The sequence below is a fragment of the Channa argus genome, chromosome 10 (genome assembly GCF_033026475.1).
Source record: "Channa argus isolate prfri chromosome 10, Channa argus male v1.0, whole genome shotgun sequence".
Lineage (NCBI taxonomy): Eukaryota > Metazoa > Chordata > Actinopteri > Anabantiformes > Channidae > Channa > Channa argus.
In genome coordinates, this window is record NC_090206.1 from 26,651,837 (window position 1) to 26,672,024 (window position 20,188).

At 41.3% G+C, this 20,188-nt stretch overlaps 1 protein-coding gene across 4 annotated transcripts in view; it reads left to right on the forward strand.

Annotated features, from left to right (window-relative positions):
• The window catches only part of mgat4b (alpha-1,3-mannosyl-glycoprotein 4-beta-N-acetylglucosaminyltransferase B), an 88,370-nt gene that overhangs the window by 37,747 nt on the left and 30,435 nt on the right, over nt 1-20,188 (forward strand). For all 4 annotated transcript variants that reach the window (XR_010915378.1, XM_067518612.1, XM_067518611.1 and 1 more), the window contains exons 2-6: nt 4,706-4,885; nt 5,608-5,751; nt 10,761-10,894; nt 15,227-15,273; nt 15,918-16,031. Coding sequence is in view for 3 of the 4 variants with exons in the window: in XM_067518612.1 (XP_067374713.1) it covers nt 4,706-4,885; nt 5,608-5,751; nt 10,761-10,894; nt 15,227-15,273; nt 15,918-16,031 (619 nt within the window). In the remaining variant the exon portion in view is untranslated. The remainder of the gene's footprint in view (nt 1-4,705; nt 4,886-5,607; nt 5,752-10,760; nt 10,895-15,226; nt 15,274-15,917; nt 16,032-20,188) is intronic.

Genomic DNA, 20,188 nt, shown 5'->3' on the forward strand with positions numbered 1-20,188 from the left:
TCGTCTCCTAACAGCACAAACTGTAAATCTTTGGTTTACACATGTGAGGATGCTTCTCTGCCGAGTTTGAAGTGGTTCATGATACTGTGAACTTTGCTGGCTGTTTATCATTTACTATGAACCTCTGCTGTGACACATCATGTGACTGATTGGCTGTTTCCATTTCACTTAATACATCTTCTCTGTTCTGTACAATTTCCACTTTCTAGTTGTAAAAAAGAAGTGATATTTCAGCTTTTCTCCCAGACTTCAAATTCTTTTTCATTCCACAAATTTAGATAAAGACAGGGAGGTGGACACTCTCTTTCTCAGTATCTTTTCCATTTTAGTCTGATGTGAGCCGCTCTGAAGCTCAGTATCACTCAAAGAGAAACTTTCAATCCAATTCAACTTTATTTATACAGACTTTATGTAGAATTCACAACAAAGTCATCTCAACGTACTTTACATAATAAAGACTATAAAGATTTATAGAGAGAACAATAGGCACCATAGGCAACAGTGGAGAGGAAAATCTCCCTTTAACGGAAGAAACCTCCAGCAGAACCAGGCTCAGGGTGGACAGACATCTGCCTTGACCGATTGGGTTGAGTGGAAAGTGAAGAGAGAAAAGAAAAAGAGCAACAAGACATCGTCCAGCTCGGTAGGACCAGTAGCTGCACACTGGAAAACACACAGCTCCAAAGCCGGGGACACCTGCAGAAAGGGACAGAGAGAGGGGGACAGAGAGACTCACCTGTTGGACAGCCATTTGCATCACTTTGGAAAAGCATCTGATGTTAGTTGTCACCTCACAAACTGTAGTTGTAGCAGCACGGTACAGTACAACATTTAAACATGTAGGACACAGATATGGTTGTTGTCATGACACAGATGTGCTGCAGAGCCTCTTTAATCACATCATCTTTATTTACGATTTCATTCACTTGATTTAAAGACACAATATTTAGTAATTATAATTATACAAATGTTGACATTTAAAAATGGCTCAGTTTGTTTGTATCAAATGGTAAAATTTTATTGATCTGTGATGATCTTCAGCTTCAACTCATTTACGTCCCAAAAACCACCTCCTTCCTTCTGTTAGCTGCAAAACCACAAGGCCATTAACTGTGAGTCATGCTGTGTGTGTGCGTGTGTGGATACTGGGTAATCTCATTACCTGCGTGGTCTCCACCCTCTGATTGGCAGCCATTATATTATTATACGGATACTCAGAGTGAGACATTACTGCAGTATGACTCAACCTGACTGGCCTCTCAGCTCTGCTCTGTGTCACAAACGTGTGTTAATGTGTGTGTAGTGGTATTAAATTGATGCAGGATTACAGTGAGTAAGTGCTGTTTATCCATACAGATATTGATCCGGGCCTGTGTGTGTGTCTGCACATGTTTACGTGTCTTTGCGTGGACACACTTTAGTTCAGAACAATGGGAGGACGCATTCTTGGCTTTTCAGGCTTTTTGAATGGATCTTTGCTTTGTGGGGACATTTTCTCATTGTTGGGATATTTTGGTATTGATATTTTCCCATCATCACAACTTCAGACATCTGTGTGCAAATTACTAGATAATACTAAAATAGCAGTTTCACCATTTCTTTGTGTTTTCAGATGATAGTTCAAATAGGGTCAGTTGTGATGCCACACACCGTGAAGTGAATCGTACCTTTCCAAAGCCCCTCAGCAGACCTCACCTGCTGTCATGATGTCTGTAACATGTGAAGCTTTATAGCTTATGATCTGCTGCTTGTGTTAATTTAAACCAGCTGTTCTTGGACAGACCAGGTCCTGACTCCTGCTGTGCACATCTCAGAAAGAGAATGTTGGCTGATTTGGGATGACAGAAACAGTCTCATCCTCCAGAAAGTGAGTTCAGTGTTTAACAGACTGACTGCAGCAGGAAGGAGATTATTTCATTAGAGCAGATAAATAACTGGGCAGGAACATCATTAAAAACTCATCAGTGAGCACAGTGTGTGTGTGTGTGTGTGTGTGTGTGTGTGTTTGCAGATGTGACTATTGTGCTGCATTAATGAAGGTTCACAGGAATAGTTGTTAGTGTTTTTGTGTTTGGCCATCAGGAAAATGTAGAAGCTTTTCCACCAGTTACCAAATTTCAGGAAAAAAACAACCAAGGAGCAATTACACTGAAGTTAACCTACATGTTTGATTCTGTTCACCAACATGACCGTTTGCTGCAGTAACACATAATATTATAAACTAATATAACAATAATATATTATAAACAATAAATGTAGTTTAAAATTTACATTTATTCTTTAAGATAATGTTATTTCAAGCCACTTGTCTGTGTGTTCTGAGCCACTAATATTTACAGGTGTGGGATGATGCATCATGCGTTGATGCCAAGCAGGGCTCCAATTTAACGTCCTACTGTAAAAACTGTACCTGGGAGACAAAGACAATTCACAGACACATTTAGCTGTTAAAGGTTAACTAGAGTAGGAAGACATCAATGTTTGTGTTCTGACATCATTGGATCATCATGAATTCTTCAAGACCCCACTGAGACTAGTGAATAAGAAAATAAACTTGTGGAGCAGCTTCTTCTGTCTGCTGCAGACAGATGCTCCCGGCTGAGCTCCGTCATCACTCAGAGACGGAGCAGACAGCACAGGTAAAGTCAAAGTTCCTCCTCAACACGACCGGACAACATCAGTTAAACGATCAGAAACATGCAGAAATTCACTCATGTCAGCTGTGGCCACACTTCCTCATCCAACTGAACTCCTGAGGGGATAATACAAAGGTTATTAGTTTAGTATGTAAATCGTTCACTCTACACTCTAGTTTAGAATTAATGAGTGGAACAAATAGACAAGAGATTTTTAATGTTTTAATGTTTCTATTGAATTTTGAAATATTGTGAATATTAACAAGGTGGTGTAGTGGTTTGAAGCTTGAAAGTCCCCAGTTCAAATCCACCAACCAACTGCGGCCTTTCTGTGTGGAGTTTGCATGTTCTGTCTGCGGTTGTGTTTGTTTCCTCCGGTTCCTCCCACAGTCCAAACACATGCATCTACATTAGATGTAGGTTTGAACGTGACTGTGTGTGTCTCTGGCCCTGTGACAGACTGGAGACCTGTCCAGGCTGGGCCCCACCTCTCGGCCTAAGACAGCTGAGACAGGGTCCAGCCCCCCGCAACCTTAATAAAGGACAAGTGTTTACAGACAATGGATGGATCTTATTAAATTATAAACTCCAACATACAAGCTGCATGTCTTGTATGTGCTACATGTGATCATTTGGACACTTTTTACTAAAATCCAACAGCACGCTGTTAAAGCCCTGCAGGATTCTACAGTCAGGCTGTGTGTGAACAGGGCTCTTTAATGATTAAATACTGCACGATAATGGCTGGACCCTATCAAAGTCTGAGTGAAGACCCTGTTTAAGGAAGGGTAGAATGGTTTACACAGGGAATTCAATACTGAAAACTGACAAAAACACTGAGCATGTGCTTGGAGCTACTTTTAATTTGAAATGTGAATTTCACTTTAAGAAAATGTTAAAACTGATTTTATAAAATACCCAAGAGGAAATAAGTGGAATCAGTTAATGAGACATTTTACTGCAAGTTTGACATGACATCAGTTTGGAAAACAGGAAGGACTCTTACTTAAATGCTTGGAATTACGTCTCAAGTATAAACATATTTCAAAATAAAAGCATGTTCTCTCTAAAGTTGCAGTAAATAAACATCATTGAGAATTTTCTGTATGTCGCAGCATCTAAATACTATTAATTTAAATAATTTAAACCTGCTCTGACTGATGACGCCGCAGAAAAGCCTCTTATTTTCTAAAATCTTACACTCGGTCAGATAAGCCGTCCTCGTGTTTTAGACCGAATGAAGAGAATGGAAATGGCTGCATGCGAATCTCTGACATTACTGCAGATTTATCTTCTCATTGCATTAACTCAGAGAGGGATGAGCGATGGCCGGATGATGTTTGCTGCAGCAGATGAAGGATTTGGCCTTTTTATGTTTTACTCAGATTATGTCTTTTTTTTTCTACCTGTTGATGACGACAAGCTGGTACAGTCCCAGATACACTCTGTGTGTGAGTTTGCCCTTAGAGTAATCCCGTCATCCCAAATCTGTCTGATAAATATTACGGCATTAACATGTGGTAGAAATGTTCTATAAAACTAATACTAAGTTTCAGTGAATCAGAGCAATGATCGTGTCCAACACTAACACTAGAGGAGATTTCTGTGCCTGTAACATGAAGTCACTGAATCACTGTAGCCAGAAGGTGAAACATGGTAAATAACATTTAATGTTTATAAAATCTCAACAATAATGAAATAAACATCAATAAATAAAAAGTATTAGTAGATATGTTTGCTGTAAGACAGACTCTCAAGCTGAACCGTATTAGCTGCAGCAGATCAATGATTCTTCACTAATGGAACTGCAGAGGTACGTGTTATGATGGACCCATGCTGAAAGATAACTGGGGCTACTTGGTGCCATCGTACGCTGGCATTTTTTTCCATTTGGGAACAATAAAGTTGTGAAGTCTTGTTAGGAACATTCTTAACCCCACGTTGTGGCTGTAAATCCCCACACAAGGCATCGTTGGTCTGGCTGGATCCAACTAGGATCAAGCAAATAGCAGTCACCACCTGACTCAGTGAGGAAAGTTAAGCTCTCCTCTTCATCTCCTCCTCTGCAGGAGATGTGGTGGACATCTACCAGAGGGAGTTCCTGGCATTGAGGGAGCGCCTCCACTCAGCAGAGCAGGAGAACCTGCGGCGCTCCAAAGAGCTGAACCTGGTCCTGGAGGAGATCAAGAGGGCCATCGCAGAGAAACAGGCACTGAGAGACATCAACCGCACCTGGAGCAGCCTCTCAGGTCAGACATGTGCTAAGGCTCTGCTTTAGAGCGCTGATGTCCACAATGTTTCTTCTCACTCACCTATTCACACACACTCCCACACCGTTTTGCCCTTAGACACTTTGACACAGGGAGGTGGGGGGACCAGGAGTCGAACCAACTACCCTGTGGTCCATAGATGACAGCATCCCTATATGTAATGAATACAGACTTACTCACGGTCAGGCTAAAATAATCCTATGCTCTCTAAGTCTTATTTAAAATCAAAGCAGAACAAGAAGCATGAGTTTCCTTGAGTTTGGCTGAATATTAAATAAGCTTTTTGTTCCACATTGTTTTTCAGATTTCCATTTGAAAAAGTGAAAATGAGCCAAAATCAATACAGAGCTTATGAGGGCATCAACAAAAAAGTTGTTTTTGTGCCTAAAACTGCAGAAATCACAAAGGTAATGAGAGGGAAATGTTGATCTCAAGCGGAAGAAGAGTTGTACATCATACTGTTCATCAGAGCAGCGACACTGATTAAATCCTGTACTGACACAGTTTAAGTTAGTGAAGCTCTGCCTGTTTACACTGCAGTCATCTCTAATAACTTGCTGCATAAATAATGTCCGTGTTAAAGAACCAAGAAACTCCTGCCTCCTCATCACCAGTCTAATCTAGATAACTCAAGTATCCTTGTATGAAGAATGAGATCCTAGTTTCTTCTGGTCTGACCTGGATTCGTTTTCTCTTTTCAGAGGAGACGAGGCTGAAGTTGTGGAATGTGAGCAGCAGTAAAAACATCCTGCAGCTTCCCTCCATCTTCCATCATCTTCCTCACTTGCTGAGCAGAGAGGACAGTCTGCAGCCTGCCGTGCACCTGGGACAGGGACGCACCGGAGGTAAAAAGTGGAAAATAATGTTTGACTATTCACGAACTGCAGTGTATAAATAAGAAAAAGGCCCATCGAGGCCCCAACCCACACACACACACACACACACACACACACACACACACACACACACACCCCTCCTGGCTCAGGATTCCTACCTGAAGCAGGAGCTCAGGCAAACTCACCGACTCTGGGCTTACAGCTCGCTGCAGCTCCCTGATACAACCGACATCCACTGGAGAATAAACAGCTATAATCAAGGTCACTGTGTGTGTGTGTGTGTGTGTGTGGGTTGAGTCTAATTTATTTATAAAGCATTTTATTCTACTCAGTAAAAAATTTTTTGACAGGCCTCCTTTGCACAGAGATAAATACACATAAACCACGTAGAACAAACACATCAGAAAACATTAGATATTTGTGTGTGTGAGTTCAGTCAAATGTATTTATGATGCACTTTGAGTAAAACAGGTTAGTGGGCCGGATGGAAAGTGCTTTATGTTGCTGCAGAGGACAGAGAGATAACAAGGAACCAAGGAAAAACACTGTGAGTGTGTGTGTGTGTGTGTGTGGCTGTGTCAAATCTGATGTGTATGTAAAACCTCTAAAACAAAAAAGCAGCAAATAGACTTTTTTCTTTCTGCAGTTTCAAAGAAAGGAAAAACGAGTTAAAGCAAGACAGATGCTTGTAAATGTACAGCTGTAACCCCACTGTGTGTGTGTCTTTGTATTTATGCTGCTTTTATCTTTCATCTCTTCCTGGTATTTTTATTCCTGGCTTGGTTTAGCCTCATTTGTGGAAGAAGTACAAGTATCAGTACTACAGTAGAAAATAACCGTTACAAGTAAAGGTCCAGTATTCAAAATGTTAATCAGGTACAAACATATAACTTATAAAATAAACTTACCAAAAGTAGTCAAAATACTTCCACGCAGAATAATGTGTTATTGATGCATTAATGTGTTGATCAGTGTATTTCTGCAGCTGGTAAAGTTGGATTTTAATTACTTTACTTTACCATTTATGACTTTAGCCATTGTGCAGTGTGAGCATCGTAATGTACTGGACAACAGATCAGCACCTAAATCTGCTGCACCTTAATATTCACACTCGCTGGTCTTCTTGTGTAGAGGTGCTGCTGCTTCGACATGCTTTGAACAGCACTGCAGAGATTTTCACTTTGAAATGGGTTTGAGTGAGACTCGCCCTACTGACCAATCAGAGAAGAGCAACAATTACTTCTTGATTAAAATAATTATTAGCTTCTTATTTGTTGCAATGTGCCTATTTGAACGGCGTGTGAAGAGAGAAGTTGGGCTGTTGCAGAGCAGGGAGATGAGCCACTGATTCAGAGCCTCACGTTAGCACAAGCTTAAGCTTAAGTTCCAAGTTTTAAATTGGCTGAATCAGTGGTCCATCTCCCTGCTCTGATTGGTCGAACACAGTTGATCAGATCACAGCCTCTGAAGGGAATAGCTCATAATATAATTTGTTAATAATTGTGTGTTATGTTTCCATTATTTTACAAAGCATCGTGCTTATTTATAATAACACAGCACTACAGTAAGACTTTCTCATTCATGGGGACTTTTCCCCGAGTGACCACAACAGAGGATGAGCATCCTGACAGCAAACCGTGTTCAGATAACTCCAGACAAGCCCGTACTTCAGTAGAGAAGAATCTCTCTTCTGTCATTGCATCAATCATTATTTTTAACTTCATCACTCGTGCACCTTTCTGCCGATTCTGCCTTCACTGAACGAGTCGCCACGCAGCTCCTGTTTCCGTGTGTGGTGTTTGTATCCACCACTGCTGCTGAAAACATACGACTGCTCACTTCCTGGAGCAGAACCTCTGCTTCACATCTGCTGAAGGTTCAGTGCTTCACTGTCTTTAGAGGCTCTGCGCTTTCTAAACCTTGTAATTTGTGTGAACAGCATTAACATGATTTCATCTTTTTTCTCATTATAAGAACAAAACTGCAGTCACCTTGTGAATCTGCTGTAGACTTTCTCAGGAACAAAGAGCAGTTTGAACGTGGTTCATCAAATTTGTCTCTTAGACGTTCACATTTGCATTTTTAATTTATCCTGTTGTCAGTCACTTCCACCCATCTACTGTATGGCCGTTTTATTTTTATGAATTTGTTTATGACCTACTTTGCAGATGAGAAAGTAAACATTTAGATTTAGAATATGTGGGAGATTTATCCAAACATTGGCTACTTTGTTCCAAAGTTTCCATTGACTCGAGAACCGGCTGTCATCTCAGCCACTGTCAGCCTGAGACCTGAGACGACCAGGTCAACAAGGTGCATGTAAATTTGCTGACCTTGCTGTAGGATGCATTTTGATATATGTTACAATTCCTTTTACGAGCGAAAATCTGGCATCAATGAAATATAAAGGGATCATGGTGCCAGAATGATGGTGCCAACCGCTGCTCCTTCACTGCTGGAAGGTCCCCTTTTGTTCCCCTGGTACTGCTTTGCTCCCGTATTCAGTTAGCTTAAGTGATGACTAAAGTGTTTATAGGTGTAATGCAAATTTGAGTATGAAACCATATTTGCAGTGTAAGGAATTTCAAGACTCAAACCTGAACAGTGAAGAAAATGTTAAAAAACATCTGGGTCACGTCCAGATATGAGCTGTGGAAACCTGATATTTCCCAAAACAGGGAGAATATCAAGTTGACAACGAGTCAGATGTAGAGATGTGTTTAAAATTGTGTGATAGTGTATCATCATTTATGGTTGTGTGTAAGTGAACTGCATTGTGACGCACACTCCCTGCTGCTTACAGGACAGATTTTTCAAAGAGAAAAGGCAAATTCAAGGTCAAGAAGCATTTGTAGCAAACCAATACCAGCACAGGGGGAACATGCAAACTCCCCACCGGCCATCGGGGACAACAGGGGACCTTCCAGCTGTGAAGCAGCAGCGCTTGGAGCTGTAATCATTCCGGCACCATGATCCCGTTATTTAGGCTACTTCTGTTATTCGATGTTTTAGGCTTGTTGTAATGCTGCAGATATTATTGCATTTAAGCACATTCTAATAAACCACTCATCATCACAATAATCCTCCAGATGAAAAAACATTGTAGGATTTGATGACTAGATCGATTTAATGAGGTCATTTGTTTGAATGTGAGACGTGGAGGTGGGACTTCATCAAGGATCAGCTCTGAGCCCCTTCTTTTTGCTCTGGTGATGGACAGACTGACAGATGAGGTTAGACAAGAATCTCCATGAACTATGATGTTTGCAGATGACATTGTGATTTGTAGTGAGAGCAGGGAGCAGGTGGAGGAAAATCTAGAGAGGTGGAGGTCTGCTCTGGAAAACAGAGGAATGAAGCCGCAGTAAGACAGAATACATGTGTGTCAACGAGAGGGACCCAGGTGGAACAGTGAGGTTACAGGGAGCAGAGGTGAAGAAGGTGCAGGACTTTAAGTACTTAGGGTCAACGGTTCAGAGCAATGGAGAGTGTGGAAAAGAGGTGAATGCAGGCAGGTTGGAACAGGTGGAGAAAAGTGTCAGGTGTGTTGTGTGATAAAAGAGTATCAGCAAGAATGAAAGGAAAGATGTTCAAGACGGTGGTGAGACCATAGATGTTGTTCGGCTTAGAGACAGTGGCACTGAAGAAAAGACAGGAGGCAGAGCTGGAGGTAGCAGAGCTTAAGATGTTGAGGTTCTCTTTGGGAGTCACGAGGATGGAAAGGATCAGGAATGAGGACATCAGAGGGACAGCTCATGTTAGATGTTTTAGATAAAGTCAGAGAGGCCAGATTGAGGTGGTTTGGACATGTTCAGAGGAGAAACTGTGAATATATCGGTAGAAGGATGCTGAGGTTGGAGCTGCCAGGCAGGAGGTCTAGAGGAAGAATGCATTCTACAGCAAAGCCAGCTGTACATTTAGACGCAGCTTGTGGACTGTGTCGTCTCAGGTCTCGGGCTGCCAGTAGCTGAGATGACCGTCGGTTGTCGAGTCAATAGAAACTTTGGAACAAAGTAGCCAATGTTTGGATTAATCGCCCACATATTCTAAAGTTAAATGTTTGTCATTGAAGATAAGAAAACAAAGGGAGTTTATAAATGTAATTGCAGTTCTAGGGTGACATTTTAGCAGCTTTAAGTCTGGCTTGAACTTCCTGCCTCATTAGGCCCAAACTCATCACTGCCCCTAGTGACAAACTTCCATTTTCTGCATTTGATTTGCAGTGTGTTTCATATTTGTTTGCGCTTCTGTATTTGTACGTGTTTTATCCTCCTCCACTCAAAGTGTGGAAAGACAACAGCGTTATGTTAAGTTACGTTTATACATTTTGTGGTGTTGCTTTAATTCCTTGATTCATCACATAAAAAGTCACATGACTTGTTACAACAAACAGGTTAGAAACAGGACTCGAATTCTGGTCCCTGTGAGAGACACGTGTCCATCCAAACCTCCTCCTGGGAAACTTTCCTGCGTCTAAATTCCAGGTTACAGTCACTACTGTCATTCATTTATGTTGGTTATCTGTGCATGTTGACGAACGACATTAACGCTTCTCGAATCCTGAATCTGTTCTTCAGTTGTTCTGTTTCTGACAAGTTAGTTTGTGACAGTTACAGCAGCAGCAGCTGTGTCCACACAGGATGTGAACAGTTGGAGGATCTGCTGGTTTTTGTAGGGAGCAGTGAGGTATAAACAACGTGTCAAATCAAGTCTCCTTATGTTTGCAGTATCTGCAAACTGGTAGTGTGAGCGAACGTGACTGGACCAACACAGTAACCGAATGTATGGATCAGGGGAAAGAAAGGATTTTTATGAATTTGCTATAAAACTTTACGATTTGGGATGTTTCCCTCCTGTTTCTCTGAACACAAACACATCTTCCTCTGTTATCTTTGGACTCTTTCTTCTGCAGCGTCTCCATCTGGACAGGTCTGGTTCTTTTAAAACACTGTTCCAGCTAAAGATGTAAATTCTTGATTTGTGTGTGTGTGTGTGTGTGTGTGTGTGTGTGTCTGCAGTGTCCATAGTTATGGGGGTTCCCAGTGTGAAGAGGGAGGTCCACTCCTACCTCACTGACACGCTCACATCCCTGATGTCGGAGCTCAGCGCCGCCGAGAAGGACGACTGCGTCATCGTCGTCCTAATCGCTGAGGTAAGTGTGTGTGGATAATTGCCTGTCAGTGTGTGTGTGTGTGTGTGTGTGTGTGTGTGTGTGTGTGTGTGTTGATGTGTGCTTACTTGCATGCTTTGTAAAAGGTCAACGGTTTAGCTAATGGGCCCAAACACACGCAGCGTTAATGTCACTGGCTCTGAGTTTAGCATGCGTGCTAATGCTGCACAGAGGTAACACAGTAATGTGTGTGTGTGTGTGTGTGTGTGTGAGCAGAAACTGTGGTGAAGGTCACATTTTGAACATCATTCTTGTGTCAGTTGTGCAGCTTTTCACCCAATAACTCTCTGAACCTTAATTTCAAACTGAGAACTCAAATTATATCTTCTAAGCTGTTTTTAAAAAGGCAGTTGATTCGTCCACTTTTATTTTTAGAGCTTCACTGTTTTGCTGTAACTAATTAACACACATCCACATCTGCTAGGAACTGGGTTTATTTACTAAAATGAAATCTAAGAATAAAATCTTCATTGTCATCATTGTGAATGGAGAACAAAGGGAGATAATAGTGAGTTGGTTAAGAACAGACTGGGAATTACTATATTCCTAAATTAGTGAGTAATGATAACTTCAGATGCTCGTGGAAAATGTGTTAACAGTCACTTTCTTCACGAGTCCATCTTTATTTTTGCCAAATGTGGATGTTTGTAAATGGTGTTCTCATTGATTATAATTTTTGATTTATTTTTTTCTGTGCATTGGTTTCACTGTTCTATAGTCTCATGCTTTTGTGTTATTGCCCTCAGTTGGTTTTCCTTTTTAAAAAATATTATTTATCATCGTCACTGTTTTGACTGTTTTTTTAAAGGTTATTGTCTCTGTTTTTTTCACCTTTCTTCAACTTTCAGGCGTCTGTAAAGCACTTTGAAAAGCATTAGTCTGTAGGAAAGGTGCTATAACAAAGTTCTGATTACTACGTTGTGCTACTGTGCAGCACAACTTAGTTACAACTCAATTAATATTCCTTACTGCATTTCCACATCCAAATTCTTTTCTTAATGTGCTATTTTTGGTGTGTTTAGTTTTTCCACATTTAGGCTGTACATCAGTTTCTGTTTTGTGATGAAACAGGGATGGCCTACACTTTGTTCTGTCCATAAACACATCTCACTTGCAGGGTGCAGCGGACCTGCAGCTTGCAGTGTAAGAGAATCCAAAATATCCATCATCTATCCCAAACTCGATTTCAGTCCAGAGAATGATCTAATCAGACCTCCTTCCAAACACTGACCTTTCACCTTGAGATTAAGATTAAAAGGTTTATTCCTGTGTTGTTGAGGATGGTACATCATGCTGAGTAGATACAAGCTGATGAATACAGCACAAAAAAACTAATTAACAAATAATCATGGGGCAGTGAGCAACAACACAGTAACTACTCTTAATATATAAAGTGAGAATAAGTAATGATAAGTAATGTGCCAGTTTCTGTGAAGCCACATTGGTAGTTACTACACAATGGTTATAACACAGTAATGAACCATGAAGTAATAAGGAAGTGGATCAAAACTGCATCTTGTCTGCGTTTCCTAGCAACTGAGGACGAAGAGTTAGATTATTTATCTTCTTACATTTTTGTATGTCATTTTGGAAAATGATATCACAACATCCACCATTTTCCAGAACCTTAACCAAAGAGCTTTTGTGGCTTAAACCACAGGAGTCTGTACGTAGGCCCACTGCCCACCCAGTCCACTTCAGCTTATCTCTGCTGTTGTTACTAAATGTGCAGGTTTATTCATTTAAATAGTCTCTGAATTTACTGCAAACCAGTCAGTGACTATATTTCCTCCTAACACCTGATTGCAGTTTAATTGTATGTATGTACATGTTCAAACACACAGCAATGAACTTCACTGAGTGACATGTTTGTTCATTGTCATTAACTCACTGTAGTTTATATCAAATCATTGTTGGAGACTACATGATTCTGGAGGAGCTGGAGTCAAAGTCATAGATTCTCCGCCAGGTCTTTAATTTTAATGACTTATCCAAAATGTCCCAGCTTGTAAAATTGAGCATAAACACATAAAACTGTTTATTTTATGGGTTATTAACTTCAGAAAGTGGTGAACTGAAAATGTTCTGCTGCCATTCTTGTGCAGCCAGTCACTTGTGATGAGGTTCTGATGATGTCATGTATCCTGTGTTAAAGTGTTAAACTAATTCTCCTTTGGGGATGATGAGGTTAAACGTTGGAGTTGAAGGTGCAGAAGTCTGTTTCACACGCGTCTGGACTGAGGAGTTTGCAGATCAACTCAGAGATCGAAAACCTGACCAAGGATTCAGAGTTGGACCAGTCAAGGTTTTGTGGACTACAGAAGTGCAGATCAGTCCAGCAGTGTTTCTGCCAAAGTCATTTCCATTCCTCCCGTTTTTCGGCTTCCTTGCTCTCCCGCTCTGTTTTGCTGTTTGTTTTCATTTGTATTTCCATTTGTCATGTTGATATCTGTTTTTCCTTTTCCTCCAGGCTCATATTCGGCAATATTTCCAACCCCCTAAGGGACTTTAGTTTTTATCTCACAGACACAGTTTTCAATTTCCTCTCTGTTGTTGTTTTTCTTGCTGCTAGATTCACACCGAACCTCAGCTCGGTTCCTCTGTCACTGAATGTCCTGATGTGTTTGTGGACTGAACAGCAACATCGTCACGTGGCTTCTCAGCAGGGTTTGTTTTTGCCCATGAACAACAGAGCAGCAAAGGCCTGTAAAGCTTGTAAAGTGGAGAGATGTGTAGCATGAATACTACATGACTGAAGTGTGTTGTGCAGAAAGACTGGTGACATCAAACAGCATGAGAACGGAGCCCCCTGCAGCTCCACACGTGCCCCTTATTCACATTAATCCGTATCTGATTTATAGGCCAAGTGTGTGTTAATACTCACAAGGAATTTGCTTGGACCTTTTAGTTACAGGCCAGTGATCAGTTTAGTTTGTTACCTGAATATGAGCTGTGTCACTCTTTTCTGTGAAAAATACAAAAAGTTCTGAGATGCTAAAAAACAGAGACCTTGTATAGTTGTGCTGCAGCTTCTTTTTGAATCTCTGCTGTGGTTTGGAGTTCAGAGCTTTATTTCAGCTGTGTTAAAGCAGCTTTTAGGTAGAACACGTTAGAACGGTGGTAAATGTTCAGTGCTCTCTGATGAGTGAATGATCAGCTGAATCTGCCTCCTCCTTTACAGAGCTTCAATCGTGAGGCCACAACTTTACTGTTTTCACTCGCTCTTGCAGCAAAGCCTGCAGCTGTTTCCAGAAAAACAACTGTCCACTGCCACCTGACAGTCACAGCTAAAAATTCTGCTGTAAAAAAGTGTAGAAAAGACTAAAGTGTAAATGTGACTGAGAGGCAGTTGCAGGCTCTTCGCAGTTACAGAAGATTTACTCCACACAAGCACAAGGTCATTTTTTTATTTTTTATGAAAAATAATTCTGTGAACCGGGAAACTAGACGCTTTTTACCATTTTTCCAGCAGTGTGGGTCCAGGTGCTTTGTCTCACAGGAGCTGAATGTAGATGAGACATGTTCATTCATACACAATTTAGAAATGGCAATAAAGTGGATCCAGTCAGAGTTAATCATTGCGTCAAAGCTGCTTCTTTTCTGATTGAAGAGCTTGGGAACATTTCTTTGTGGACCCACATGACCTGCAGCTCAAACATGCATGTTGGCACTGGTTGTGGAGAATCAGAAAATCCTTGTGGATTGAGTGTTTTGGAGGTTTCAGTTCTGCCAGACGCCACAAGATCATCATCATCCTGCAGCTTTTTACTCAAAGAGCCACTTCAGTGCGAGGCAGAGACGACTTCTTTAAATGTTGAGTGCTGCTTCAGAGGCTTTTCCACTCCACAGAACTCACTTGGGAATAATTGAAAATGATTTTGTTTTTATTTGGTATTAAAATGTAAAGATGTGTGTGACATCAGCAGCTTTCTCGGTAAATACCGTCCTCCTCAGCCGAGAGTCTCTGAGCTGCGTCTGCTCCTCATTAACACTGAGCTCTGTGGTAAAGCTCCACCCGGCTGGCACCTCCAGGATGCAAAAACAAACCACAGACTGCAGCGCCGCCCAGCTGCTCGAGGCATGTGACCTCACAGCGACCCCAGGGCCAGATGATTGCCTCCCACGGGGAGCCCATCTACACCCCGATTGGTCAAATGGAGGGAGGCTGAACTTCCCGATTGCACAAGTTGTTGATGCTAGTGTGTGTGTGTGTGTCTGTGTGTGTGTGTGGGGGGGGGAAATCCTAAAAACATTCAGATGATCTCAGTTGATCACATGTGCAGTGATTTATAATAATTGTGTGTGTGTCTTCAGGCTGACCAGCAGTATGCCAGCAGTGTAGCAGACAACCTGAAGCGCCTGTAAGTCCACTTGCACGATGGGATGCTGTTTCTATGGGAACAGACACTTCCCGTGTGTGTGTGTGTGTCAAATGTTAATGCATGATTCATTTATCTCACACACACTCCCTTCGTACCCTCCTAGCCTCACACCTTATTACCTTCCCTTTTCCTTCCTTATACCTACGTCCTTTTCTTTCCTAACTCCTAAGTCTTTTTTACTTCCTTACAGCTCTTGTGTTTCCTTCCCTTCCTTAGTTTCCTTAGTTTTCCCTTATCCTGCTCTGCAACTCACTTTTCCATCTCCCTCCCTTCCTTACTTCCTCTACATTTCTTCTCTCTGTTATCCTGCTTTGCTTTCCTTTCTCCTTCTCCTTTTCTTTACGTCTATTGATTTCATCCAATTCACTTCCTTGTCTACATCCTTTCTCTCTTAGATTTTATTCTTCCTGTTCCCTTCTTCATCTTTCCTTCACTTTGATGTTAATGTTCTCTTTGTTTTTGTCTTTCTTGTTTCCTTTTCTTTATTCCTTATTCTTGGTTACTTCTCTTTGCTCCCTTTCTCCTCCTTCCTTGTCAGTTCTTCTTTTTCGTCTTAGTTTTCTTTTTCTGTACATGATGATGATTGTGATTCACACGATTTTACCTTTTTCTCTCTCATTCAGTTTTCCTGCAGAGATTCAGTCGGGCCTGTTGGAGGTCGTCTCCCCGTCTGTCCACTTCTACCCCGACTTCTCCCGACTCCGAGAGTCCTTTGGAGATCCAAAAGAGAGAGTCAGGTCTGTGTGTGTGAGTGTGTTTACACAAGATTTAACACTCAGTCTGGAATTGTGTATTAATACCAACACAAAGTCAGTAAAGTGCAGTCGTCTCCGCTGCTGGATGTAACATGAGCTTCAGTTACACAGAACCAGTTTACATCCACTTCTATTTACACCATTATTTTCACTGATGTTTGCGTAAAAGCCTGTTTGCAGCTACTTTTCTGACAGTTGCTGAGTCTATATGTCTGTAAAATTGAATCTTTATAATGTCCCATTGTCTGCTGGTGCTGCAGGTCCCCTACATCCATCAGACACACAATCAGAGGTATTAAACAGCTCCGGTGTTTAATTTTTATGTCCTGACTTTCAACAGAGACCAAATTGAAACAGTTTTGAAATGGTCCATATGGTCGTGATACCAAAGATGGGCACACGAGGAGGTGAAATATACTGAAGGACCATATGAGCAGGCCTGAGACTCACAGCGTGTGAATACTGGCTCGTGATGGTTGAGGCTCAGAGTAATATTACACCAACCAGTACATACCAGCTACAATCAATCAAGCAATTAAAACCACTTTACAAGCTGAATAATGTAATTCAGAGTGTTTTAGTTAAAAGTTGATTAAAAAGATGAACCAGCGCAGACAATTAAAGTTCAAAACAGTCAAAACAGTGATAATAGCGGCCACTAAACTAGAGTATTTAAAATAAAATAATTAAAATACTATTGATAATAATGATGATGGTAAACTAATGCAAACAAAAGACTAAAGATAACATTTATTAAAAACAATAATTAATGAAAAATGACACAATAAAACAAATTAAGTTTCGATACAAATCTCAGTGAAACAAATAAAAGCAGTGATGAATAAAATATAAAAGTGCCAGGAGAATGAAATAAGGTAAATAAAAGTAAATGAATGGCTTAATACAAATCCAGTCTTAAAAGGTTTGAAGTTTGCTTATAAAAACCTAAAGATTTTCCGTCGTTCTGAGACCCTCGGACTGCTCCTGCGGTTCAGAGCATAAACACTGAAAGCTGCCTCACAGAAGGTTTTTATCCTCCACTAAAGGATCAAATGGCATCAACTGGCCTGTGTTCTGTGATGCCCAAACAAAATACACAAGAAGCTTTGTTGGTGACGGGATTGACGTAAATGTTAATGCATTTGTTTAGTGACTGCGATTAAAACTGTTTCTGAGTCTAAAATTCGGTTCTTTCTCCCCAGTTTAATAAGCTGCAGCATTGACTTCACTGTCAGCCGGAACCTAAACTCAGGCTTTGTTTGTTATTTTACTGCCAAGTTTGCAAGAGAGAAATAATTACAATTGATTTGATTTTTAAACGAGAGAAAAAAGTGATTTTGGTGCTTCATAACAAAGCTTTAGCTCGCTAGTTAGCAAGTGTGCTGACATAAGTATTTTACACTGACACACTGTATGTTGCGAAAAGTAAGATGTAACGTGGAGAACAATGGAGGTTTTGAAGTTGAGGGCACCATCTTGTGAGGTGGTTACAACAGAGCTTTTCAGAATTTGACACAAAACCACAACACAGTAACTCACCAACAGAAAAGTGGAGCATCCTCACAAGATGGAGCATTGACCAAGAAACAACTTGGACACATACTGAACACAGCAGACTGATATTGTAATAGTCTTCTTAGTGTCTGTCAGCCATTATAGCTGTCGTTAAACATCCATGATAGAGGCTCTGAGGGAGCTGGACCTGTTACACTGGCCTGTGCAAAGCCTGTGACCTTCAAGTTCATTTTTCTGGGGTTTGTTTCCAGGTGTGTTATGCTCATTATCTTTGTCTGGGGTAGTATTTGTGCTGCACTTGGTGTCTGACCTCAGTCTTATGGTTGTATGCTAAACGGAAAACCAGTTTTTGTGAGCTGCAAAAAGCAGAGTGCTGTACTCTCTGCTCCCGGTTTGTTGCGGAAGAAAGCAATATGTGTACTTGGATGATGTTTCCATATTTATCTGCAGGTTGACAAAACTGAGCAGATGGTCCATGGAAGCTCAGAGGGACACAGTATTAACCCACCAAAGTCTTATTATTTAATACACTGGATACAATTCAGAAGGAGACAAAGGAGTAAACTAATCTGTGTGTGATACTGTGTCCCAGACTTTTTTGGAGCTTTCAAACACATGTCAGTTGAAAACTAGCTTGGTGATACAGTAATACACCTCATAACATGGGAACATGTTAAGAACAGAACACGCAGTCAGACTCTAAAGAATCGGTCCCATCAACAGCTTTTTAAGCTGCAGGGGACATTTTCTGAGGGTCTCTCTCAGTGACTCAGACTCAGCTGATGTGTCCTTATTTAAACTCAAATCTGGTGGCACGCTGCCCTTTATTCACAATAAACTATAAAAATTGACTCGTAGCGTTTTTGTTGCATCTCTATCTGCAGCTCATCACAATTACAAACTGAGGACAAACACTGGCACAATGCTTTCCTGATTCTACCTGCAACCACAAAACCAAGTCTTAATCCTCCAGCAGGCCTTTGATCGAGTGTGTCCCAGACCAAATTTCTAATGAGTTTTTTCTTAAATTACAATTTGTCCACACAACCTTACAAAGAGACACACACACAAACACACACCAGTTTGACATGAAGAGACTGTGTGCACATATTGCTACGGAGTCCTGTGAAAAGAACAAGAAAAGGTGAGACATTAATTCTCGTTATCCTCTCAGACCCCTGCCTCCCTCTCGTCTTCCACCTGCTTCCTGACGCACCATCTGTATTTCAACAACAGTTCCTATAAAAGCTCCAGAGTCTCAGCAGAGCATGAAGACACAGCGTCTGAAAGAGAGTGTGCACAAGCCACAGAATGACGCAGCTGCACAGCAGGTTTCCGGGGAAAGGTTTTCAACTGGTTTTGTGGTTCTTTGGAGGATGAAAATAACTGCACAGATAAAGACGAGGAGACGGAGGTGTTGCTTCACTTTAGCACTGTGACAAAAAAATCTGAAATGAACTTTAGTGAACACAACACACAGTGTCGGTGCTTAAACAAAACCAAGAATGTGCATCATGAAGCAGGTGAAAACCAGTTTGATGTTTTCTACGGTCTAACAATCCAATTGTGAATTGGCCTTTGGCACAAATGTGACTACTACAAATTCAAAGTGAAATGGAAAAGAGACCAGATTATGGAAGAATTAATCGTTATGAGATTATTGCTCACAATGAGCACTGTCTCCACCTTTGTGGAATCTCATCTGTAGCACGACCTGAACTGCCAAATGCATCTGACCGAGCATTGATTGTGAGGGGTTTTCTCTCTGCTGCAGGTTAAAGTTCATTTCCTGTCGACTTCGATGAAGACAAACTAAAAGCAGCGGCTGCCTGCATGGAAAGAAATCAATCTTAAATCACTTTACAGAAATGTCAAGCGCGTGTGATTTGTGGTAAAAGATGCTTAAATATGCAGAACGTGTCTTCTCCTTAAACCCTTCAGTGCCATCAGACGTTCGGAGAACAGAGCGCTGGCAGATGTTAGCAGTGATTTGTCCTTTTTAACACTGTTTGTATGCAAACGGGAGCATCCATCAGCACCACCCACCCCTCAGCTCTCTGTGGAAAACCCCATTTAAGATTTTCTCTCTGGACTCCATTTTCCTCCAGAAGCTCTGATGTTCTCCCGATGGCAGGTGGAGGACAGGAAAATTAGTCTCGAGGTTGTGGGCTCGCATACTTACTGAATCAGTCAGACCGAGCAGCTCAACACTGTGCAGCTGTGCATCAGGAGGCAGGGCAGTTCTCCATCAATCCCATGGTCAGCGGTTTGATTCCCAGCTTTGCCTGACACATTTGCTCTCATCTCAGCGCGACTTGTCAGCCCAAACGTAGCAGTTGGTCCTCGTCTGAGCAGGGTTCTTTGGTGTGTCATGGCCCTGAGAGCTGATGTCGTTTGTGTCTCTGAGATAAGTGAGATAACGACCAAACTGACGATAACTGAGAAAAGGACGTGTGCCTCTGGGAACATACTGTGTTTTTGGTCATTTTCAGCCTATTTGTGGTCATTTTTACATTTTCTTTGTGGTCATTTGATGTTTGGGGACATGTTTGTGAGGGTTTGTGCTCGTTTTAGACTTCTAACACCTGTTGCCCCACACGCCCATTTTAAACAGCGTTTTTTTT